General features: G+C 37.0%; 1 protein-coding gene across 1 annotated transcript in view; it reads left to right on the top strand.

Annotated features, from left to right (window-relative positions):
* Positions 1–26,446, top strand: part of RYR3 (ryanodine receptor 3) — a 731,065-nt gene that overhangs the window by 490,948 nt on the left and 213,671 nt on the right. Inside the window, exons 38-39 of the mRNA XM_078151313.1 lie at positions 6,599–6,736; positions 24,607–24,880. Coding sequence (XP_078007439.1) covers positions 6,599–6,736; positions 24,607–24,880 — 412 coding nt within the window. The remainder of the gene's footprint in view (positions 1–6,598; positions 6,737–24,606; positions 24,881–26,446) is intronic.

The following is a 26,446-nucleotide window of genomic DNA, read 5'->3' as shown; positions in this document are numbered from 1 at the left end:
TTGAGTGTGCATGTTATTCCTTCTTTGATCCAATTCCAATGACTGTAAGGTTCAAGCATTCCCCATCACCTCCCCTATCTTCCCCTCCACTGTAATAGCTCTTTCTTGCTCTTTTATATGAGATAATTTTAAAATAATTGATTAATTTTTAGTTTTCAACGTTCACTTCCATAAGATTCTGAGTTCTAAATTTTCTTCCCCTCATCCCCTCCCCTCTCCCCAAGATGGCATGCAATCTGGTATAGGCTCTACACATACGTTCATATTAAACTTATTTTCACATTAGTCATGTTGTAAAGAAGGATTAGAACCAATGGGAGGAACCACAAGACAGAAGAAACAAAAAAAGAGGGACAGCAAATAGTATACTGTTATCTGCATTCAGATTCCATAGTTCTTTTTCTGGATCTGGTTAACATTTTCCATCATGAGTAATGTGAGACAATTTACCTCATTCTACCTCTTCCTTTCTCTTTCTCACAATGCATTCCTCTTTCTCACCCCTTAATTTTATTTTTAAAGATATCATCCCATCATACTCAACTCACACCTGTGCCCTCTGTCCATATATACTCCTTCTTCTAACTATCCTAATAATGAGAAAGTTCTTATGAGTGACAAGTTATTGTCTTCCCAAATAGGAATGTAAACATTTTAACCTTATTAAGTCCCTTATGATTTCCTTTTCCTTCACTGAGTCTCATAATTGAAAGTCAAATTTTCTATTCAGCTCTGGTCTTTTCATCAGGAATGCTTGAAGGTCCTCTATTTTATTGAGCATCCATTTTTTCCCCTGAAGGATCATACTTAGTTTTGTGGGGTGGGTGATTCTTGGTTGTAATCCTACTTCCTTTGCCCTCCAAAATATCATATTCCAAGCCCTCCAGTCCCTTAATGTAAAAGCTGCTAAGTCTTGTGTTATCTTGACTGTGACTCCATAATACTTGAATTCTTTCTTTCTGGCTGTTTGCAGTATTTTCTCCTTAGCCTGGGAGCTCTGGAATTTGGCTATAATATTCCTAGGAGTTTTCATTTTGGGATCTCTTTTAGGAGGTGATTAGTGGGTTCTTTCGATTTCTATTTCATCTTCTGGTTCTAGAATATCAGGATAGTTTTCCTAATAATTTCTTGAAAGATGATGTCTAGGTTATATTTTTGATCATGGCTTTCAGGAAGTCTAATAATTTTTAAATTATCTGTCCTGGATCTCTTTTCCAAGTCAGTTGTTTTCCTTCCCTGCTCCCCCCACACACTTTTTTTTTTTTAGGCAATTGGGGTTAAGTGACTTGCCTGGGGTCACACAGCTAGTAAGTGTCAAATGTTTGGTCTGAAGCTGGATTTGAACTCAGGTGCTCCTGAATCCAGGGCTGGTGCTCTATCCACTATGCCACCTAGCTACCATATTAACTATACCTTCTTGGTCTTTTTTTTCCCTTTTCTTTTTGGGCTAGGCAATGGTGTTAAATGACTTGACCAGGGTCACATAGCTGGTAAGTGTAATGTGTCTGAGGCTGGATTTGAATTCAGGTCCTCCTGAATCCAGGGCCAGTGCTCTATCCACTGCGCCACCTAGCTGCCTCCTTCAGTTGTTTTTCTAATAAGATATTTCACATTATCTTCTTTTTTTCTTTTTCTTTTCTTTTTTGAATTTTAATATAAATTTATTTTCAGTTTTCAATATTTACTTCCACAAGATTTTGAGCTCCAAATTTTCATCCCATTTCACCCCCCCCAAACCAAGATGGCATGCATTCTGAATATCCCTTCCCCTAGTCTATCCTCTCTTCCATCTCTTCCCCACTTCTCTTATCCCCTTCCCCTTCTATTTTCCTGTGGGGCAGGACAGACTTCTGTACCCCATTTCCTGTATTTCTTATTTCCCAGTAGCATGTGAAAACATTTTTTTTAAACACATGTTTTTAAAACTTTAGGTTTCAAATTTTCTCCCTTCCTCCCTCCCCACCCACCCTCATTGAAAAGGCAAGTAACTCAATATAGGTTATACATGTGCAGTTATGCAAAACACTTCCATAGTAGACATGTTGTGAAAAACTATTTCCCTTAATCCTATCCTGCCCTCCCATTTATTCTATTCTTTCTTTTCCCCTCCTCAGAAGTATTTGCTTCTGATTACCCCCTTTCCCAATCTGCCCTCCTCTCTATCATCCCCCTGCTCTCTTGTCCCCTTCTCTCCCTATTTTCCCATAGGGTAAGACAGATTTCCTTACCCAATTGAATGGGTATGTTATTCCCTCCATAAGCCAAATCCTGTAAGAATAAGATTCACTGATTCCCTCTCACCTTCCCCTGTTTACCCTCCACTGTAAGAGCCTTTTCTTTTCTATTTTTTTGTGAGATATTTTACCCCATTCTACCTCTCCCTTTCTTCTTCTCCGAATATAATCCTTTCTCATCCCTTAATTTTATTCTCCAGATATGACCCCTTAATCTTCAACTCACCCTGTGCCCTCTATCTATCTGTCTATCTACCTATACGTGCATATATTTTTTTCCTCCAACTACCCTAATACTGACAAAGGTCTCATGAGTTATAAATATCATCTTTCCATGCAGGAATGTAAACAGTTCAATCTTAATAAGTCTCTTATGATTTCTCTTTCCTGTTTACCTCTTCATGTTCCACTTGAGTCTTGTATTTGAAAGTCAAATTTTCTATTCAGCTCTGGTCTTTTCATCAAGAATGCTTGAAAGTCCTCTATTTCACTGAATGACCATTTTTTCCCCTGAAGGATTATACTCAGTTTTGCTGGGTAGGTGATTCTTGGTTGTAATCCTATCTCCTTTGCCCTCTGGAATATTATATTCCATGCCCTGCTGTCCTTTAATGTAGAAGCTGCTAAATCTTGTGTTATCCTGATTGTGTTTCCACAGTACTTGAATTGTTTCCTTCTGGCAGCTTGTAATATTTTCTCCTTGACCTGGGAACTCTGGAATTTGGCTACAATATTCCTAGGAGTTTTCCTTTGGGGATCTCTTTCAGGAGGAGATCTGTGGATTCTTTCAATTTCTATTTTGCCCTCTGGTTCTAATATATCAGGGCAGTTTTCCTTGATCATTTCTTGAAAGATGATGTCTAGGCTCTTTTTTGATCATGGCTTTTAGACAGTCTAATAATTTTTAAATTCTCTCTCCTGGATCTTTTCCAGGTCAGTTTTTTTCCAATGAGATATTTCACATTGTTTTCTATTTTTCATTCTTTTGGATTTGTTTTACAGTGTCTTGATTTCTCATAAAGTCACTAGCTTCCAATTGCTCTATTCTAATTTTTAAGGAAGTATTTTCTTCAGTAATCTTTTGGACTTCCTTTTCCATTTGGCCAATTTTTCTTTTTAGGGCATTTTTCTCCTCATTGGCTTTTTGGACCTCTTTTGCCATTTGGGTTAGGCTGTTTTTTAAGGTGTTATTTTCTTCAGTATTTTTTTGGGTCTCCTTTAGCAAGCTGTTGACTTGTTTTTCATGATTTTCTTGCATCACTCTCATTTCTCTTCCCAGTTTTTCCTCTACTTCTCTTACTTGCTTCTCAAAATCCCTTTTGAGCTCTTCCAAGGCCTTGGACTGATTCATATTTTTCTTAGAGGCTTTGGATGTAGGAGCTCTGACTTTGTTGTCTTCTTCTGGTTGTATATTTTGATCTTCTTTTCACCAAAGTAAGATCTATAGTCTGACTCTTTTTGTGCTGCTTTCTCATGATCCCAGCCAATTACTTGGGTTTTAAACTCTTTGTTAAGGTAAGAGTCTGCTTCCAATGTGGAGAATGTACTGTCCCAAGCTTCAGGGGTTTGTATAGCTGTTTTCAGAGATACTTGTAGGGACCTGTAAATTTTCAGTTCTTGCAAGGTGGTATGATAAGGGGTGAGGTGTTTACTCCTTTCCTGGCCTGTGCTGTGGTCTGTTAGTGACTACAAGCACTCCTTTCTGTCCTGGAACTGTGAAGAAGGTTTCCTGTCCACAGCCACTACAGGCTTCACCGTGCCAGCGCTCCTCATCCCAGAACCCCATCCACAACTGTGACCTAGATCCAAGCACGAGCAAAGCAAGAGATTCCTGCCTCAGCACAAGCAGAGAGATCCCTGCATTCCCCTTCTGATCAGCTACTCAATTCCCCCTCAGTCTGTGGGCCAGAAGGTCGGGAAGCAGCTGCCCACCCCAGGGCTACGTTCTAGGGGAACTGGATCTGAGACCCTGCCTTCCTCTCTCAGCAACGCAGAAACAGACTTTTCCCACTGACCTTCTAAGTTGTCTTTGGCATTCCTGGATTGAGGAGTCTGGAAACTGCCACAGCTGCCCGCGATTCAGTCCTCTGAGGCCTGCTCCAGGTTTGCTGAGGCCTGTGCGCCCACGCTGTGCTACGCTCCCAGCCCAATGTGATATACCTTTCTGATCAATCATCCAGGTTGTCTTGGCCTGGAAATTTGTTTCACTGTGTCTTTTTGTGGGTTCTGCTGCTTTAGAATTTGTTTAGAGCCATTTTTTATAGGTATTTGGAGGAGTTTGGGGGAGAGCTCAAGTAAGTCGCTGCTTTTACTCTGTCATCTTGGCTCCGCCCCGTCTTCTATTTTTTCATTCTTTTGGTTTTATTTTATTGTTTCTTGATGTCTCATGGAGTCATTAGCTTCCACCTGCTCGATTTTAATTTTTAAGGAATTATTTTCTTCAGTGAGGTTTTGTACCTCTTTTTCCATTTGGCCAATTCTGCTTCTTAAGGCGTTTTTCTCTTCAGTGAATTTTTGCATATCTTCTTCCATTTAGCCAACTCTGCTTTTCAAGACATTTTTTCTTCACTGGATTTTTTTTGCCTCTTTTACCATTTGGCCTATTCTGTTTAAGGTATTATTCTGTTCAATAGTTTTTGTGCCTCCTTTACCAAGCTATTGACTCTTTTTTTCATAATTTTCTTGCATCACTCTCATTTCTCTTCCCAATTTTTCCTCTGCCTCTCTTACTTGATTTTTAAAATCCTTTTTGAACTCCTTCATGGCCTGAGACCAATTCATCTTTTTCTTGTAAGCTTTGGATGTAGGAATTTTGACTTTGCTGTCTGCTTCTGAGTGGAGGTTTTGATCTTCCTTGTCATCATAGTAACTTTCTATGGTCATCATTTTTTCTGTTGTTTACTCATTTTCCCAGCCTATTTCTTGACTTTTACTCTTTATTAACGTGGGGCTCTGCTTCCAGGGTGGAGAACACACTGCCTCAAACTTCAGGGATTTTGTGCAACCGTATTCAGAGATACTTCTAGGTACCTGTAAATTTTCAGTTTTTCCAAAGAGTTATGATCTAAGGAGAAGTGTGTTACTACTCTTCTGGCCTGTGCTCTGGTCTGTGAGTGACCACAAGTACTCTTTTCTGCTCTGGAATGCTGATGAGGGTTCCTGCTCCACTGTGGCGACAAGCTCTGATGTGCTAGTGCTCCTACTCACCCTGGGACTGTCTGGATCTGAGTATGGGTAAAACAACAGAGTTCTGCCCCTAGTGCCAGCAAAGGAACCCCTGTGATCTCCTTCGGACCAATTCAACCCTCTTACTATCTGTGGGCCGAGGGCTCCAGAAGCATCCACTACAGCTGCTGATTCATTCACTCCGCAGGCCTGCTCCTAGTTTGTTGGGGCCTGGTCTATGCTAGTGCAGCCTGCACTGGACTGTGGTCCACTTTCACTCCATGGAACAGATCTTTCCTGCCAAACTTTTAAGTTGTCTTGGGCTAGAAAGTTGTTTTACCCTGTCCCTTTGGGTGTTCTGCCACTCCAGGATTGTTTTAGGGCATTATTTACAGGTCTTTGAGGGGCTGGGGGGAGAGCTCAGGTGAGTCCCTGCCTTCCGTCTGCTATCTTGACTCTGCCTTCCTAATGTCTTATAAAGAATTTTGAGCAATCTTTAAATTATCTAAAATTATTACCTTTGCTTAAAGTTATTAGTCTTCACCAATTTTTTGATAGGGAGAAGACGAAGTTAGTGCCCCTAGAAATTACTTTGGCTAGAATGTCTTTCAGCCTAAAGAGGCAATATTCATCCATGGATGGCCATATAGTAAGAACCATACCCACTATTTATAAAGTTAAAATTTGAAATCAAAACCTAGGATAAGACAAGTCGATGACATCCTTATCTTATGCATTTTGGCCTTATTGCTTAAATATTCTAATCCTGTGATCTTCAAATGGTTATAATACCCTTTAATTTACAAGGTAGCATTAGCTCTTCTAGCCAGTTGATTCTCTCTCCAATTAGTGGCATGTTTTCACTAAACCTGTATCATGAATCTGTTCCTTTAGTAGAGCACCAAGGTTTTTGATACATGAGAACTCTGCTCCATATGGATGTATATTAGAAGGAGAGCATGAACTTACAGTTTCTAGATGCTTTTATGCTTCAGAAAATCATCTCAAATAAATCCAGAAGGACCACAGGAATATTAAGATATGTTTGTGGTTGACCCTCAGATGTCTGTAAAGTCAAATATTTAATAATGTGGACAGAATATTTGTATATTTTTTCTGCTATATGGCAGTTCATTACTGATAACTGTTAAGTAAAGATAATATAGTGATGTTTTCAGTTAATTTTTATCGTTTGGTAGGTATTCCACTGGAAGAAGAGGAAGAAGAAGAGGAAGACACTTCATGGACTGGCAGACTAAGGGCACTGGTATATAAAATCAAAGGGCCACCAAAGCCAGAGAAGGAACAGCCAATGGAGGAAGAAGAACAGTGCCCAAGTAAGTGTCTATCCAAGGTGCTGTGACCCAATCCTCAGGTTTCTTAATAGAAAGCTAACGTGCTTTGTAATAAAGGTTGGAAGTGAATGTGGGCTGCTCAGCCTTATAAAAAACACTAGATGTTGTTGAAACAGTTTATAGTGGTATTATTGCTTTATATTTTGAGTTATGCTTTTCTTCTAAAATTATAATTTCCATTCAGATAGAGTCTTTGGAAACCCAAAAGAACTTGTCTGGTCTGATTACTTTATGGTCCATCTACTGTGAGAAGCAATGTAGTATTATGGAAAGAGTGCTAGACTTGTAGTAAGGAAAGATCTGTATTTGACTTCTGCTTTAATTGCTTACTAGCTGTGTGACTAAGCAAATCCCTTAGCCTCTTTTCTTCTTCTTCTTCTTCTTCTTCTTCTTCTTCTTCTTCTTCTTCTTCTTCTTCTTCTTCTTCTTCTTCTTCTTCTTCTTCTTCTTCTTCTTCTTCTTCTTCCTAGGCAATGGAGTTAAGTGACTTGCCCAGGGTCATGCAGCTAGTAAATGTTATGTGTCGGAGGCCAGGTTTGAACTCAGGTCCTCCTGAATCCAGGGCCAGTGCTCTATCTACTGCATCACCTAGCTGCCCCTCCCCTGCCCCATTTCTTCTATAAAATAAGGATGATTATAATACTTGTAATACTTCATAAGATTGTAGGGATAGCCAAATGACTTTATAAACCTCAAAGTGCTAGGTGAATATCAGTTATTGTTCATAGCACTCAGTAACTTTGTATTTTGCCTTTTTAAATATTTCAACTAATTTTTTTCTTTTTAATTATTACAGACTGTAGGCCCTGTGCATTTTAGCTTCTTGTCTTGATACCAAAAACTTCCTTGGTGAGGAACTCCAATAATAGGTCAAAAGCGATAGTAAAAATATGGCATGATTTCCCTTGAGTCAGCCTTTGGTGATATAGGACATGGGGTCTGGAAGACAGATCTAATAAATTAGGTTGAAAAAGAGTATCTGGGCCCACAGAAGGAAATGATAATTCACATTTATATGACATTTTAAGGTTGGCAAAACAGTTTCTTCAAAACAATTGTATGTTGTATCTCTACTGAACAGATGAGAAAACTGAAGGTCAGAGATGCAGAGTTTTGCCAAAGGTACTACAATTAGTTAGTGGCTGAACTATAGTTTGCACCCTGGTCCAAGTGTTCCTTTAGATATACCATGTTGCTTCCTTATGGGATGTCAAAAATATGGATACACATATATATCTCATAGGGTTTCCTATATCAGATGAAAATTAAGATAAATTCTTCTAAGACAAATTCCTTTAAGACAAATTATTTTCTTTTTTTAGGCTATGTCATTATTTTCAGTTTTAACTTTGCCTTTCCAGTGAGGAGGGCCTTGATTCCAAAAGATATTTGTGAAAGCTTTGATAAACAGTACATTACACTTACCACCAGCTATTTTTTAAACATTGTCAGCTCTTGTCTAGATTCATTTCCCAAACCTTTGTTTTATAGGTGGTTTTTATCTTACTTACCCAATGTTGAAACAAGATCATAATTTGTTCAATATAATAGAAGACTGTCTCTAAACCTATCTGTTAACCATTAAAACATCAGGTATAAGATTGTCTGAACATTATATATAATCATTTCCCAGCTTTGTATGGATTTTTCATATTTGTTATTGGCTGGAAGTGGAAGAAAGTTCATGGATTTTATAAAGTTATATTTTCTCTAATTTCCTGCTCTAATCAATCTTGGTACATGCCTTGAAAAGCATAAAATAGAGAGGAATACTGTCAAGATATTGGTTTTTTAAAAAATATTTCTCTGGTGTTCATAAGTCTTTTTCCCCATTAGTGACCTTTCCTCTTTATTAAAATGCCCACAAAGAAAGAGTTAACATCATTTATCAGTAAAAGCACTGAAACTTATATAAGAAGACAGGGAAGTTTTAGAAGTAGCTACTGTGGAATCACTTTGCCACTTGGATCCTTGACATCACTCAATCACAGTCAATAAACCAGAATTTATTAAGCCCTTCTGTGTGTGAGAAATTGTGCTAGATTCTGAAGATACAAAGATGAATGGAAAGGTGGAGAAGAATAATACACTGGGAGACAAAGAAAGGGAGAGGAAAAAGTGGTGAAAATAATCTCATACAATTGAGATGTACAAGTAGAACTCTATAGAATAAAGAGAGAATAGGGGGATGCTGGTGATATTTAAAACTCACTCTCATCTGAACTTGTCAAAGGAAGGAAGAATACATATACATATACAGTTAAGTACAGAAACACATTTCCCCAAGAGGGAAATAGGAGGGAAAGGGCTAAGGAAAATAGAGGGTATATGAGGAAAGGTAGGTTAATGGAGGTATTAGAAGCAAAACAATCTCTTAAGGCCAAGATGGGAAAAAAGAGAAAGAAAAGTATAGAAATTGCAACTACAAAATATGAATGGGATGAACTCACCCATAAAATGAAAGGAAATAACAGAATCTATTAGAAACCAGAATCCAACAATGCATTATTTTTTTAAAAAGTCCTTGAAATAAAAAGATAAACACAGTATTAAAATGAAAGGATAGAACAGAATCTATTATGCTTCAGTTGTAGTAAAAAAAAAAAAGCTAATGGTAGCCAACATGATCTCAGTCTGTCAGTCAACAAACATATATTAAGCACTTTCTATGTGCCTGGCATTCTTCTAAGTACTGATCTTAAAGTAACAGCAAAAATAGATCTAATTGAAAGAGAGAAATGGTAAAACTACGTTTTGCTAAAAAGTATAATAGAAAATGAATTAACATCAACATTAAACATATGGATAAAATGTTTAATCAAATATTGTTGTAGCATGCTAACTTGATTTACCAACATCTTTGAAGAATGAGTTAAAGAAAAGATCATTTTAAAACTCTTTCTTAGCTTTTGAGTAGGATTTCTTTCATGTTATTAGTGATTTGACTTAGAACAAATGAAGCTCTCTTTCTCCGTCTTGAATGTAATTTGATGAAATGATAAAAATAAGTTGTGTTTGGATTATGATAGTAGATATGGAGGGAGGTTTGAGATTGTTTTATTTTCCTTTCTGTTTTTGCTGTCAGCTGTCATCTGGGGTGAAATCCTCTCTCTTCTGGTAAAATAGCTCTGGGTTAACCAATTGTGTGCCAGGAATTATACTTGTATTTCATGCAACTTCTCATTAAATACATTATTACTAAGAAAAATAACAAAAACAAACAAAAAAAGAAATGAAGCACCTGAATAGAATTTTAGAAAGGTTACTTATGATAACCCTCTAGAAAATATTCAATGAGAAAAGTAGTATACTTATTTTTTAGCTATGCATTGCACCTTCACAAAAAAAGACCATGTATTAATACTCAGAAAACTCAAAAATACAGAAATGCGTAAATATTAATATATGATTTGTGCAATAAATTTATTGAAATAAAAATTATATTCAGTCAAGTGTCTTTGAAGGAAAGATTAAAAATTAATTGAAAACTAAATAAAAATAAACCACAGAAAAAAAATTATTTCATTAACAACAATGAAAACAATGAGACAACATATCAGAATTTTAGGGATGCAGCTAAAACAGTATTTAGGCAAAATTTTGTGTCTCTAAATGTTTTCATCAGAAAAAAAGAGGAAGATGAAATCAATGAATTGTCCATGTTACTAAAAATTTTTGAAAACCAACAAATTAAGAACCCCTAATTAAATACCAAAAGAAATCCTGAAAATCAAAGATGTTAACAAAACAAAAACAAAAAAATGAATTAATAAATAAAACTAAACACATTTTAAAAATTCAATAACAACAGCAAAATTGGTAAGGCATTAACTAACATGATTTTTAAAAGGCAAGAACTGAGGGGGCAGAGCCAAGATGGCAGAGTAAAAGCAGTGACTTGCTTGAGCTCTCCCCCAAACTACTCCAAATTCCTATAAAAAATGGTTCTAAACAAATTCTAAAGCAGCAGAACCCACAAAAAGATAGAGTGAAACAATTGGAAGCAATTAGAAGCTAATGACTTTATGAGAAATCAACATTGTAAAACAAAACAAAAAGAATGAGAAAATAGAAAACAATGTGAAATATCTCACTGGAAAAACAACTGACCTGGAAAATAGATCCAGGAGAGAGAATTTAAAAATTATTGGACTGTCTGGAAGCCATGATCAAAAAAAGAGCCTAGACATCATCTTTCAAGAAATGATCAAGGAAAACTGCCCTGACATAGTAGAACCAAAGGGCAAAATAGAAATTGAAAGAATCCACAGATCTCCTCCTGAAAGAGATCCCCAAAGGAAAACTCCTAGGAATATTGTAGCCAAATTCCAGAGTTCCCAGGTCAAGGAGAAAATATTACAAGCTGCCAGAAAGAAATAATTCAAGTACTGTGGAAACACAGTCAGGATAACACAAGATTTACCAGCTTCTACATTAAGGGACCATAGGGCATGGAATATAATATTCCAGAAGGCAAAGAAGATAGGATTACAACCAAGAATCACCTACCCAGCAAAACTGAGTATAATCCTTCAGGGGAAAAAATGGATATTCAGTGAAATAGAGGACTTTCAAGCATTCTTGATGAAAAGACCAGAGGTGAATAGAAAATTTGTCTTTCAAATACAGAACTCAAGAGAAACATGAAGAGGTAAACAGGAAAGAGAAATCATAAGGGACTTATTGAGGTTGAACTGTTTACATTCCTGCATGGAAAGATGATATTTGTGACCTTTGTGAGTAGTAGGGAGTTGGAGGGAAAAAATTATATGTATGTATATATAGGTAGATAGATAAGTAGAGGGTACAGGGTGAATTGAAGATGAAGGGGTGATATTTGGAGAATAAAATTGAGAGGATTATACTGGGAGAAGGAGGGAGGGAGAGGTAGAAATAGGTATATTATCTCACATGAAACAGACAAGAAAAGGCTTTTACAGTGGAGAGAAAGTAGGGGAAGGTGAGAGAGAATAAGTGAATCTTATTCTTACAGGATTTGGCTTAAGGAGGGAATAACATACACATTCAATTGGATATGGAAATCTATCTTACCCTTCAGGAAAATGGGGGGAAGAGGATAAGAGAGGGGTGGATGATAGTAGAGAGGGCAGATTGGGGGAGGGGATAATCAGAAGCAAGCACTTCTGAGGACGGACAGGCTCAAAAGAGAGAACAGAATAAATGGGAGGTGGGATAGGATGAAGGGAAATAGAATTAGTTTTTCACAACATGACTACTGTGGAAGTGTTTTGCATGACTACACACACACACACACGTGTGTGTGTGTGTGTGTGTGTGTGTGTGTGTGTGTGTGTGTGTGTGTACAACCTGTATCGAGTTGCCTGCCGTCTCAATGAAGGTAGGTGGGGAGGGAAGAAGGGAGAAAATTTGGAACTCAGAGTTTTAAAAATAAATGTTAAAAGTTGTTTTCACGTGCAACTGGGAAATAAGATATACAAGCAATGGGGTATAGAAATCTATCCTGCCCTACAGGAAAATGGAAGGGGAAGGGGATAAGAGAAGGGGCTGGGGAGATAGAGGAAAGGGCAAATTAGGAGAAGAGATATTCAGAATGCACAGGGTGGGGAGAGGGACGAGATGGGGAGAAAATTTGGAACTCAAAATCTTGTGGAAGTGAATGTTGAAAACTAAAAATAAATTAATTAATAAAACTAAAAAAAGAAATACCATTTTAAATATCTACAGACAATATAAAATACTTGGACTTCTGCCTGCAAAATATACACAGGCACTATATAAGCAAAATTATAAATCACTCTATACAAATAAAGACAGATCTAAATAGCTCAGGAAATATTAATGGCTCACAGGTAAACTGAGACAATGTAATAAAAATGACAGTATTACCTAAATTAACTTTCTCATTCAGTGCCATACCAACCAAACTACCAAATAATTATTTTATAGAGCTAAAAATATGAAGGAAATAAATGAAAAAAAGTGGAGAGGAAAAAAAGACTAGGAGTACTAAATCTCAAACCAGAATCAAAGCCATAGTCATTAAAATAATTTTGTGCTAGGTTAGAAATAGATAGGTTGAGCGGATTAGGTACACAATATAAAAAGTAAATGAGCATGGTATCGTAGTGATATATAAACCTAAAGATCTCATCTATTGGAGCAAGAACTTATTATTCAAAAAAAACTACTGGGAAAACTCAAAAAGTCTGGCAGAACCTAGTTATGGACTATCATCTCATACCATATGCTAAGATAAACTGAAGACTAACTTAATCCTGAAGAATTGGTCAAAGGACACACAATGAAATGATAGATAATTTCATTAAAGATAATAACAGTAATGAAACAACATATCAGAATTTGGGGAATGTAGCCAAAGCAGTCATTTATATCTCTAATTTATCTAAATTTATATTTCTAAACACTTTCATTAACAAAAAAAAAAGGAGGAAAAAAAGAAAGAACAGCTTAATGTATTGGGAATATAACAAAATAATACTAGAAAGCCAGCAAATTTAAAACTCCAGTTAGACATCAAAAGTAAAATCCAGAAAATCGAAGATGAAAAAAAAAGAAAACAACAAAATACTGAATTAATAAATGATACTAGGTGCTTTTTTTAAAAAACAAAATAGTACACACAATAAAATGCACAAACCATTAGCTACTTTGATTAAAAAGAAGGCACAAAACCAAAACCAGTATCAAAAATGAAAAAAATTCACAAGGAATAAAGAATGTTATTAAAAGCTTTTCTCCAGCTAAATAAAATAATTACCAAAATATAAAATACCCAAGTTAACAGAACAGTTAATAGAGAATTTAAGCCAGTTGTTTAAAACTCAAATACAAATAGCATTGAAGGCTGTATATTGACTTAGAAAAACACAAATTAATATTATTGTTGTATTTTTGTTTATTTTGTTAAACTTTTCCCAATTACATTTTAGTCTGATTTGGGCAGAATTTTGCCTGTTTGGTTAGGAGTTTGACACCTCTGATTTAAGCAATCCAATTTCAAAAGAAGAAATTAAAGAAACCATAAACAAACCTCCCCCAAAAAAGAGGCCAAATGGATTCACAAGTGAACTCTATAAAACATTCAAAGAACACTTAATTCCATTTTTACATAAACAGTTTGAAAATTACAAAAGAAGGGATTCTACCAAATTCTTTCAATGACATAGATGAGTTATTAATATACATATATACCAGAAAAAAAATCTAGAGAACAAAAACTATAGACTAATACTGCAATGTTTATTTTATGCTTTCCTTAGTGCTGAAATAAATCAAATCATAAATGAAAGAAAAAAGGTGTGTTTAATCAAGATTAAAAAAGGTTGTACACCTACGTCACTTGTATATCTGAGTACACTGATGTCCACCAAGAAAACTTTTGGTAGCTGCCTCGCCCAAGTTCGTTCTGTTTATAGAGCTAACGATCCCAAGAGTGGGACCTAGTTCAACCTAATAAGTATACTAAGACATTCCTCAAATTATTTAAAAGAAGGGGCTTTGGGGCAGGTAGGTGGCGCAATGGATAGAGCTCTGGCCTTGGAGTCAGGAGGACCTGAGTTCAAATGTGGCCTCAGACACTTTACACTTACTAGCTGTGTGACCTTGGGCAAGTCACTTAACTCTGATTGCTTCACCAAAAAAAAAGGGGGGCTTTCTTATTGTCAGGATGGCACTTGATACTAAGACTAGTAATAGGTTCTTTTTTTTCCTGTCATCTTGTTTGAGAATGTATCTCCTACCTATGGTTGTAAAAAGTATATAATCTGTTTCTCTTCTAATTCTTTTATAATATGGTCTTTAATATTAAAGTCATGTGTTCATTTGTAATGTGTTGCAAAGTATGGTGCTTAGGTTCCCAAAGTGGGTGATTCCCACCCCCTGGGGTGAGGAGGTGCTGGAATGGTACTTTTTTGAAATGACACAAATTTTAAAAAAAATCTAAAAGGGTTTTAAAAAACGTAGATTTCCAGGGGAGGGGATAGGAGCACTGAGTAATTTTTTTTTAAGGGAGCAATAGGCCAAATAAATTTGGGAATCCATAAAGGCTGATCTAAGTTTAATTTCTACCTGATTCTGTCCAGTTTTCCTAGTAATTTTACTTCTCTCTCTCTCTCTCTCTCTCTCTCTCTCTCTTTAAAAACAATACCAGATGTTTTTGGTGACTGCAGCTTTATGATATAGTTTAAGATGTGGAAGTGCTATTCTTTCTTTGTCCCAACCTCTTATCATTACACAGTGAGCACAATATAAGGCAGTGAATCCTACTAAGTGTATTAAAAATGATAGAGACAATGTGGTATAGGAAGAATAAGTGTTGAGTCAAAGTCAAGAAACAGCTCTGTGGCCTTCTAGCCTTGTAATATTGAGTCACAGGATTGTAGGATATATAGCTAGAGGGGACATTGAGATCATTAGTTCAACCCTCTTATTTTTAGAGGAAGAAACTGAGGTTAAGTGATATTTAGAAAACTGGAAAATGGAAACCGTCAGAACTGGTATTCAAAACTAGGTCCTGATTCCATTCTTTCCACTACATCCCAGTATCTTTCAAGATTCTCTTCTCTAAGCAAGGTAGAATAGAAAGAAAACTGGATTGAGATTTGTAACCAAGTATTTGCTGGCTCTCTCCCCTCAAGCCAACATGGTGACATCTCTGCTTCAGGATTCTAGGATGCCCTGAGGTGTTTCTGGGTGGCTTTTCTCTACTTTCAGTAACTCAAGTACCTACCTGCTGGATTCCTCCCGGCCCCCCCATCATCACCATTATTAGGTGCCAGTGATCAGTCTCCAATTCCACTAAATCATTTAAAATCAGCTAGCTTTTACAAAGTGACATTTACTTCAAAGATATAGCAAGAACAACTTACAAACATTTCCTTCAACACCTCCAGGGTGTGCTTTATCCATATCACCTCCATCTCTGGGAAAATAGGCTCAAAATTTAACTTGGTTCTTACCAAGTTCATGCCCAGACACCATTTGCCTGCCTGATCAATCCTTATCTCAGCTTCCACTTACCTCAGTCCAGAAGTTCACTCTCAGATGTTGCTTCTTGCTCTTTGGGGCATTATTGCTGGATTAGCCATAAAGCCTGACCTAGATTCTGATTTCTAGATTCTTGTGGCTCTCTCTCGACCTTTCAAAACTCCCAAAATCAGACTTTACTCCCTTCACCTAGAACAGAAAAGAACACACACAGAGGGTAAGTATGGTCTTTTGTTCAGGGAGAGAGATAGCATTGTTTCTCAAGATTCTGTGAGTAATGAGTCCAACAGATCCATTAAGAATGCACTCCAAAACCCTTGCCAGATAATTTTACATACATTGCCTCTTTTGAACTTCACAACCAGGTAAGGTAGATAGTTTAAATAATACTCTGACACTTTCACGGATCCTTGATTTTATTGGTATATGCTCCACTGATGTTGATTACAGTTCCTCTATGCTTTAGTAGTTCATAAGCATCTGTGGATAAAACAATTCACTTGTCCAGCCTTTATGTGATCAGCCTGTCTAAAAGCAGGTACTTAGACAGTAATTATGTAATCCACCACTGGAACTATAATGAAAAACTTTTAACCTTAGTAGGACTGTATACTCTACTGATATAGCCCTTGAAAAAGCAGGGACAAATCAACACTAAAGTGAGGAATTGAAGTATGATTTTAGTGAAATGTGTGTTTTTATAAATAGTGAAACTAAGGCTCAGAGAGGTTGTGTGACTTGCCCAAAGTTATTTTATTGATGAGGGATAGATTCAAGAATTCAAACCTAATATGCTTCGGTTCTAAGTCTAGAACTTTTTTTTTTCTGGATGTCCTGCTGCCTGTGGTAAATCTGTTGTTCTTTAGATTAACTCACTATGATGAGAAAGAATTCTATGAAATCTTCCTTGATCTTGACTTTCCCATCCCTACCTGAAATTCATTTCTTCCTTATTGAAGTATGATAGCAATTTGTCTGGACTTTCCTTCAAACACAGTCTGCTGTGACTGTGTATATTTATTTGTGTACTTGTCTTATCTCACTTTTAGTTTGTAAGGTGCTTGAGAGCAGGGACTATGCCATTTTTCATCTTTATGTCCCCACTACCTAGCATAATGCCTTGCACATACTAAAGACCTAACAAAGGTTTATTATCTAAAATTCTCATTTGTTGGTCTTCTTTCCAAATATACCAGAAGTTATCAATTCCCTTGATCTCTTAAGTAACATAATTCCTTTTCTTTTCATTTGTGAAACTAGCCAAATATGTAGACCTCCCCCTTAAGAAGTCCAGGTAAAGTAATAGGGCTGATTTTCCTTATATAAAAACATCAGTAGTGCTAGGTGATGGTTAATCCATGACCAATGTGTTGTGTAGGTAGTATTCAGTGTAAGAGTTCAGAAGAGGAAGAGATTAACATGATGGTCTTTTCTCAGCAATCATCCTTCTTGACCTTTCTGCTGCATTTAACATTATTGACTACGTAGTTACTCTCCCCTCTCTAGGCTTTAATGACATTACTCTCTCTCTTAACCCTACTCCAACCTATTCTTCAACCTATTCACCTATTCTTATAAGTTTCTTTTGCTAGTTGACCATGCATATCATGCCCCTAGAAGTGAGTGTTCCCAAATGCTCTGTTTTAAGTCCCCTACTTTTAACACATGTTCTATTAGTGACCTCAGTAGCTCTCATGAGTTTGTAAACTGAGGCAGATGCTCTCTTGAAGGAATTTAGATCTCTCTTGCCCACAAAGGGAAAGATGCCCAGAGAATACAAAGGCCAGTTCTTGAAATTAAAATTCCCCTTTTCCTTGAATGGAAGAAAACCAGAGGAAGATGATGCCTGTGAAATTAAAGAGAGACTTTTTTTTAAGCGGGGAAGAAAAAAAAAAGCATGTGCATTGGTACTGTCCAGCTTGTGCTGAACAGGTTGCCATGCAATGGATGGGAAGAGTCTTTATACCTTTTAAACAAAGGAAGGTAAGGAATTTATGAAGAAAGGTGGGTTTAGAAAGGAATGAATCAGTGAGCCCCATTCCCAAGGGGAGGGGAAAGTGAAGAATTCCAGGCGTCAGAGCTGTGGCCTTTTGATACACAAATCAGAAGGCACTCTTAGTGATAAGCAATCCACGGTTCAAGGCTTGAAAAGGAGATATTTCCAAAAACAGGATATTCTGAGAGCCCTATAACCAAAGTTAAGGGAGTGTCTGTAGATAAGGTTGTCTCCAAAAACCATAAAACAGGATGTGTCCATAGTCTCATAACCTACAGTCAGTAAATATCTTTGAAGATTGAAATGTCTCTTGAAGGTCCATAAACCATCTATTGTCTCAGGGTCTGCTTCAAAGTTGATATAGTCTTAATCGGCTTCAGAGTTGCTGATTTTCTGCATATCCAGCTGCATTTACTCTCAGTCACTGCATGGAATTGTTGGTATGTCAAGCCATTCTGCTTCTTAGTAAATGCAGCCAGTCCTCATACCATTCTTCTTGGTTACCTGGAGGATTAGGAAGCTCAAGCAAATCAGAGTAGTTGGTATACTCATTTACAGATGTACTCATACAAGTTTAATTATCATCTGTATGTGAATGACTACCAGATTTATATATTTATCCCCAGACTATCCCATGAGCATCAGTCCTGCATGCCTATTAGATATTTCAAACTATATATTCAGGAACAAACTAGAATTCCCTATCAACTTCTGTACTTAATCCACAGAGGATATAAGCACTTTTTTCTCTATCAGCATCACTCTCTTTGTCATCTTAATTTACTTGATGGTTTCTACTTTCAAGAGATAGGTACTTACTTTCTATCTCAGATTTTTAAAAAGAGGGGGAAAAAACTTTCTTCTCTTAGAAATTCTATGATAATAAATTTTTTAAGAACAATTTTTGGTGTTAAATGGTGCCCTGTGGTTTCAATGATACTTTTCTCTGAGTCATACCTCCTATGACTCAATTATGTCAGGTACTTTCAAGCATGACTGTACTGTTGCTCTTAAGTTTCCTTAAACTCAGCAAATTGTGCCAATTATTTGGTGGCTTTTTCTGGATGTGCTTCCTTTGTGATTAAATTCACTGAGACTTTCTATCCCTCATTTAAGATTTCAGAAAAGGAATAAAGTTATCTTCACGCAAGACAGTATATGAAGCAATCCAGTCCTGAAATAAATCAAAGCCATGGGTTGAGGATTAAAGTGTCTTTAATTGAGATAACAGGGTACCAAATCTGCCACCCTGGGGGAATCTCCCATAAGGGCAGAGCACAATGGATTTCCCAACTCCAAGACCCAATCCAAAACTTCTTATATCTTTAGGAGTTGGGGAGGAGGTAGTATAAGGTAGCAAGACTTAGTCATGCAACTCCAATTGCCCTTGGCAATCAAGGCAAGGAAAACCATTCTGGCTATTTTGTCTTTCATGCCATTAATCCCAACAAAAGGAGGCAAGGACATTATTAGAAGTGAGTTCCAGCTTAAACTAGGTTTCTTTACAAGGCAAAATCTCAGGGTGAGGACTTGGTTTGGTTCAGCTCAACCTATTGGGCATTATCTTAAGGATAGGAAAGTAAAGACATTACAAAAATTCTGACATTACTAGCATTATTGAGGGAGTGGCAGTCTGTATTACATTTGGTATTAACAATTTCTGTCATTATATTAACAATTTTTCTGTCAAAGGGAAGAAAGGAATGTCAAATGCACTCTTGTTTGTAATATTAAAGCACATTTTCCTAAACATGTGCCAGTCTCTAAAAAGTAAATTTCATTTTAAATGAATAAATGTAATTGTATCATTATTAATACCCTGAAGCATTTTCAGACATAATTATTATGCTGTGAACTGAATTTTAACCACCTAGACTTCATAAAGTTTATATGATTTAGATGTAAATATTTTTCTTTCCCCATTCAACTGTGCTCACTTTAAATTACCTGCTAGCTTTAATTTAAATACCATGTCATTTTTGTGTTTGAATGATAATGTCTTATTCCACACTCCTCTCTCCCTGAGGACTGACAGACTTTTCCTACTGACCTTCTAAATCGTCTTTGGCATTTGTGGGTTGAGGAGTCTGGAAACCAACACAGTTGCCTGTGATTCAGTCCCTTGAGGCCTGCCCAGGTTCCTGGGGCCCATCTTTGCCAGGTGACCCATGCTGATCTGTGATCCTCTCCCAGCCTGGTGCAACAGACCTTTCTAATCAACCCAGGTTGTCTTGTGCTAGAAATTTGTTTCATTCTGTCTTTTTGTGGGTTCTGCTGCCCTAGAATTTGTTTGGAGTCATTTTTTTTTAGGTATTTGGAGGGGTTAGGGGGAGAGCTTACGCAGGTCAATGCTTTTATTCTGCCATCTTGGCTTCGCCCCCATATAAGTTGGTTTTTTGACAGCACAGTTCATCACTAGCCCGACACTTTTTTAGCATTTGATTGAATCCACCAAAACTTGTTGTCTGCTGGCCAAGCCTTTGAGGACAGAGTTGTCATATTGTAAGGCACTTTATAGTATGGACTTTGTGAAGAAATAATAATAGCTCATATTATCACTTTGCAATTTGTAAAATGCCTTCCTCATGCCTCTGTGACACAAGCAGTACAACTATTATTGCCCCCATTTTGCAGATGAGGAAATTGAAGCTCAAATAATTCACGAACTTTCTCATGGACACACAACAGAATAGGGATGTGAACTTAGGTTCTGCATTACTACTCATCTTTTCGCTACCTAGGCATTCTATCACAATGGCTAGAGAACTCTTGATGTAATTCAACCATTCCTTTGAGTGTGCAGGCCTATAATAATGCACCACTGACATGCATTCAGGTATCTTATTTGAGAGCTGCAATTTTCCTTTTAGGTTGTAATGTAGGCTTCAGAAGAAAAATGTACAGCCTTTGCAACTAAACATAATTCTTATGGAATACAAGATTTCTATTTCCAGCCACCCTCTCACTTTTGGAAGAGAGCATAGGTCATTTATTATTGTTCTTTTGAACTGAAAAAGAACTTGCTTTATCTAATGTTTCGTCTTTGAAGCAGGATCTTGTTATATTTGACTCTTTGGGAACAGTCTCCTAAAAAGGAATCCATCTGGTCCCTTAATAACTTCTCAGAAAGCTCAGATATTATCAAGCGTGACTGATAGTCAGTAATCCTGCTTCCTCTCATTCAACCATGCTTGTGTGATTCTGTGATTGTCAATCCTTTCTTTAGCTGTTTTCCTTTAATTTGGTTGTACTTTTGCTAGTTTGTCAGCTCCTGTCCTTAATCTGAACCCTAAAACACCTACCATATTGATATACACAGCAGGAGATTAAATTAATCCTTTTGCATCTAAATGTCTTTCAATAGAGTTCTATTTTTATGTTCTTGTGATGAGCTAAGACTTATCCAGAGCAGACATCTGCCACACATAGTATTACGTAGGTAAAAAAAAATAGGCCATTAGATAGAGCATATAATACAGATACTCTAGATATGTACTCATTCCTAGGTTTGTGGCTATTCACTGTGTGACTTTGATGAAGTCATCTTTAGTACTCTGTGTCCTATGACTCTAAATTTAAATTAAGAATCTCAGCCTCTTCTTTACTTTATGGGAATGTTTAGGCAAAATAATGAAAATGTGTGCTTTGGGGTTCCTTCCAGTTTCCCTTATAACTTTCTTCTCTTATCCTTCCTTTCTGCCATCATTCCAAGGGTCCAGTGCCCTCATCCTGCCATTTGGCTTCTCTTTTAGTGGAACTGTGTCATCTGACCTTAATTTTCCAATCAAAACTTAACTATTCATTGTGCCATTCTTTTTAGCATTCAATTAGCTGTGATGGGTTCATTAAAGTCTTATAATCGTTTAGTTATCTGAAATATTAGCATTTTAACTGGAGACTCCTAGAGAGACATGCTGTTACCTGAAAAAATGATCCTGATAGTGGGTGTTCAAGGACTGTGATTGGGTGCTAGAGGAGTTATTTGTTGATTTATAGGCCTTTGCAAGCTGCTCTTAAATCAGCTATCCCTCAGGAACCAGTTTCCCATGACAAATTATTTAAGCACATTAGAAAAGTGACAGACTATCCTGTATTTCTTCACATAGAAAAAAAGTTCTTGTATATGATAATCCTACAGAGTGAACTAATGAATGAATAAATATTTATAAATTATTTACCATGTGCCAAGCATTGTTCTAAACACCAGGATTCAAGAAGCTCTCTGCATTCAAGCAACTTAATGGAAAGACAATATATACAGAAAAAAAGTGATGGCCAGGGAAGCATGTTTTGATCTGAGAAGTCATCAAATAACGATGGAAATTGTAGGGTAATACACCATTTCCACAGGTGATGGTAGTGTTGATTTGATTACAGCTCTCAAAACAGGAGGTATAAACAAGAAGGGGATGGTTTGAGCAAGGCAACAGAGCAGAAAATGTATGGGGTAAGTGGTCTTGGTCCCAGAGAGTCCGGAGCTGAGTGACTTAGCATGGTCTCTGGAGTTCTGGTTTAACAGAGCAGCTGCAATGTCAATGGAATTATAGAACTTTGGCATTGGAAAGGATTTCTTATATCATCTCTAGTCCAACATGGACTAAGAATTTCCCCTACAGTAATTTCAACAAGTGGTTGTCTAGCCTCTGCCTTTAAAATCTCCAGGGATGAGAAATTCACTACCACCTGAGGCAGCCCATTTCCCTTCTGCACAACCTTGGGAAGTTATTCCTTGTCCATCTGTAGTTTGTTTCTCTACTACTTAAACCCATTGCCCTTAGTTGTGAAATATTCTTGCTGAAATATTCCTTAAAACACAGTCATTTGTATGAGAGAGGGTAAGATTAAATCATTCAAAAAATATGTCCCTAAGCATGTACCTATCCATGAAAACATCGTGTATTGAAGTTTATTTGAATGAATGTGATTAAACCTTTGCAGTGGAATACAACACATTTGTTTTCTGATTTTAACTGGCACCTCACTACTGCAAGGATATCCTTTTATTCTTCCCCAACTGATTTTCAGTTGCATTTCCAACAGCAGATATTCTAGAATTTATTTTATCTCTTCAAGTCTCACCACTCATTCCTCATCCCTTAGCAGAAGACCTTGCTTCATACTTTAATAAGACAATAAAGGTCATTTGCCATGAGGTCCTTCTCCCTTTCTCTGCTCTCAAAATGCTGCTGACCTGACCCCTCCTTTCTGCTCATCAAGGCCAACCCTTCCATTTCATTGCCTCCCTTCCCTGGCAGTCATTTTCTCCCTTTCTCTCTATTTCTCCTTCCTCCCCTTTCAACTCTCAGTATCTGTAGGTTTCTTCCCTGATACCTAAAAACCTACTCGGGTATCCTTTGTCCTTAAAAAAACCCTCACTTGGCTTACCACCTCTCCAGTCTATCAGTCTATATCTCTCCTCTTTTTCACAGCCACATTCCTAGAAAAATTCTTCTTTGCTCCTTATCTCTTCTTCCTTTCATTGTAGTCTTTGACCCCTTTCAGTATGGCTTCTAACCTCATCACTTAACTAAAACTTCCCTCTACAAAGTTACCAATAACCTTTTAATTGTTCAGTTCTTAATGTCTCTGCAGCATTTGACACTTCAACCACCTTCTCCTCCTAGATAATCTTTCCTCTCTAGGATTTCATAATATTCTTCTTTCTTGATTCTCCTCCTACCTTTCTGACCTCTCCTTCGGATTATCATCTATACCACTCCACCAGACTATGGACATGCCCTAAAACTCCATCTTGGAGCCTCTTCTCTAATCTCTCTACGCTCTCTCTTCATCACCTTCTCAGTTCCCATTAGTTCATTTACTGTCTCTACATAGATAACTCCCAGATGGATAGATATATTATAAATATTATATATTTATAAGTATGAATAAATAAATATAAAGAAATGGATACCTCCTGATACTAAAAAGAAAAATTCATATCATCTTGTATCTTGTGCGTCAAAATATACATATATATATATATATACGTTTATGTGTATATCTATATATAGATATGTGTATACATACATATATATATGTGTATACATACATATATATATATACACACACACACACACACACACACACACACACATACGTACATATATAATAAACAGTAGAGATAACAAACTGGAATTGAACAAGTAGAGGATTTGGACTAGATTGCATTCAGGAAATTGCAAAGCTTTTTTTTTTTAAACTGACCTCCCTTCCCCTGCCTCCAAGCTTTCCATAAAAGCAAAGACCCAACTTTTTAATGCCATCTTTTTGTATGGCAACAAGACATGGAATACGACTGTCTCTGAAAAATTAAGTTAATATCATAGAGGTCAATGGAAGGAGTAGAGTGCGTGTGAGCAGGCTGCAACATATAACCAATGAGAAACTCTAAAAAACTAAGCCCAAGTACCACCGCCTATATTAGCCCTCTCCTGAATCACACACATACACACACACACACACACACACACACACACACACACACGCACACATGCACGCATGCACATGCATATACTCATATGTTTATGCAGTCTCAGTTACTTGAAAGCACGGACTGTTTCATAATCTTTTTGTCCTACTTGCCTAACATAGTGCCTGGTGCATAGTAAATGTTTAATAAATTTTTGATGATTGATTAGAAGCAATTTTATTTAATATTTTGTATTAAGGATTATTAATCTCCTTGGTACTTAACTATATCCTTAAGCCCCTACTTCTCTATGCCTTAGTTATTTTACTTGTAAAATAGAGCTTGAAAGTGGCCATAGCTAACCAATGATATGTTGTAATTCACTCTGAAAGAAGCAGATGACAAGCTTATTCTGAACTTATAAAATCACTGTGTCAATTCTTATTGCTTTTTCAGCAACCCTGAAGGAACTTATCTCTCAGACTATGGTGTGCTGGGCTCAAGAAGATCAAATCCAGGACCCCGAGCTTGTTCGGATAATGTTCAATCTTCTCCGTCGGCAGTATGACAGCATTGGAGAGCTTCTGCAAGCCATGAGGAAGACTTACACAATTAGCCATGCTTCTGTAGAGGATACTATCAACCTACTAGCTGCCTTGGGCCAGATTCGCTCTCTCCTCAGTGTAAGGATGGGGAAGGAAGAAGAGTTGCTTATGATTAACGGACTAGGGTATGTAACTCCCAGCTAAATATTTTTATGTTCCTAAAGAATGTGTTGGGACAACAATACGTAATTGGCTATGAGGAGCTTGATTCAGTTCCTATTCAGGGGTGTTATAAATGGATAAAGAGGAGTTTATTCAGTTCCTATTTGGGGTACACCATCTGCAGTTGTCATATTAGCATGTTCTTCATTGAGACCATTGAAAGGGGTTGTTAGTTGTTCCATATTTCCGTCCTCATTTGGAATGAGTACGTGCAGCATAATTGGATATGTAGTAACTCAAGTAAAGAAACCCATAGGGCAATGACCACAGAAAGACACACCTTCTCCTAGTGCAAGTATGTTGCTGAAAAAAACCCAAAGAAAACACATAGTAAATCCAAGAGAAGCCAGGTGATATAGTGGTGTTGGACTTGGAGTCAAAACACCTGAGTTTCAATCCTGTGTCAGACACTAACCGTGTATCTATCCCTGGGCAAGTCACTTAACCTCTGTCTACATCCATTTCCTTGTCTGTAAAATGAGGATTATAGCCATACCTTACATGATTGTTTTAAGAATCAGATGAAATAACATATGTAAAGTGCTTTGCAAACTTAAAGCACTTTAAAAATGCTAGCTATTATTATGATCAAGTTTGACTTCAATAAAAATAGCCTTTGGAACCTATCAGTAGTATTTTGAGGATAGAGAAATACTCCAAATCAGAAAATGAGGAGTGAGATTTTAGTATTCAGATTTTTTGTATTATTATTATTATTATTGAGAGAAGTCTTTTAAGAAACTGACTCATTTTGGATAATTTGTCAGTTAAGATAACCATTCTGTGTTTCCAGAAATGTGCTTTGAACCATAAGGATCAGTTCCAAGGACATTTCCACCAGCAGCAGCAAATACTATTTGTTGTTCAGTTGCATCTGACCCTTCCTGACCCCATTTGGGGTTTTCTTGACAAGGATTCTGAAGTGGTTTGCCATTTCCTTAACCATCTCATTTTGTAGATGAAGAAATCAGGCAAGTAAGGTTAAGTGACTTGCCCAGGGTCACACAGCTACTAAGTGTGGGAGGCCAGATTTGAACTCATGAAGATGAACCTTCCTGATTCCAAGCCTAGTGTTTTATCTACCTGCTACCTAGCTGCCCATCAAATACTAACTGCCCTTGTATTTCATAGAGATTCATAGAATATTAGTAATGAAAAGGACTTTAGAAATGAGCTCATCTCCTTGTTTTACAAATGAGGAAACTAAAGTTGTAAGACATAAAATTATTTTCCCACATTCACACAGCTAGTTAATGGAACAATCAGAGTTAAAACCCAATTCAAGCCTTTGCTCATTGTACTCCATCAATAGCTCCCACTTGCAGCCTACACCCCAAGTCAGAATCTACAGAAAGGTCTCAGAGGAGCCTTAGGGCAGGAGAAAAACATAATGTAATATCCTAGCCAAACATGGTATTGGAACAGGGATCAGGGACAACTGTTGATGTGTAGGGATGACTAAGAGAAGAGATCAAATCCAGAAGCAGCCCTTCCCTGTGCTAGAATAGTGTCTCCTACCAGCCATTCAC

This window comes from Phascolarctos cinereus, unplaced genomic scaffold, assembly GCF_003287225.1.
Source record: "Phascolarctos cinereus isolate Bilbo 61053 unplaced genomic scaffold, phaCin_HiC Scaffold_3;HRSCAF=262, whole genome shotgun sequence".
Classification (NCBI taxonomy): domain Eukaryota; kingdom Metazoa; phylum Chordata; class Mammalia; order Diprotodontia; family Phascolarctidae; genus Phascolarctos; species Phascolarctos cinereus.
This window is presented reverse-complemented; position numbering and strand designations above follow the sequence as displayed.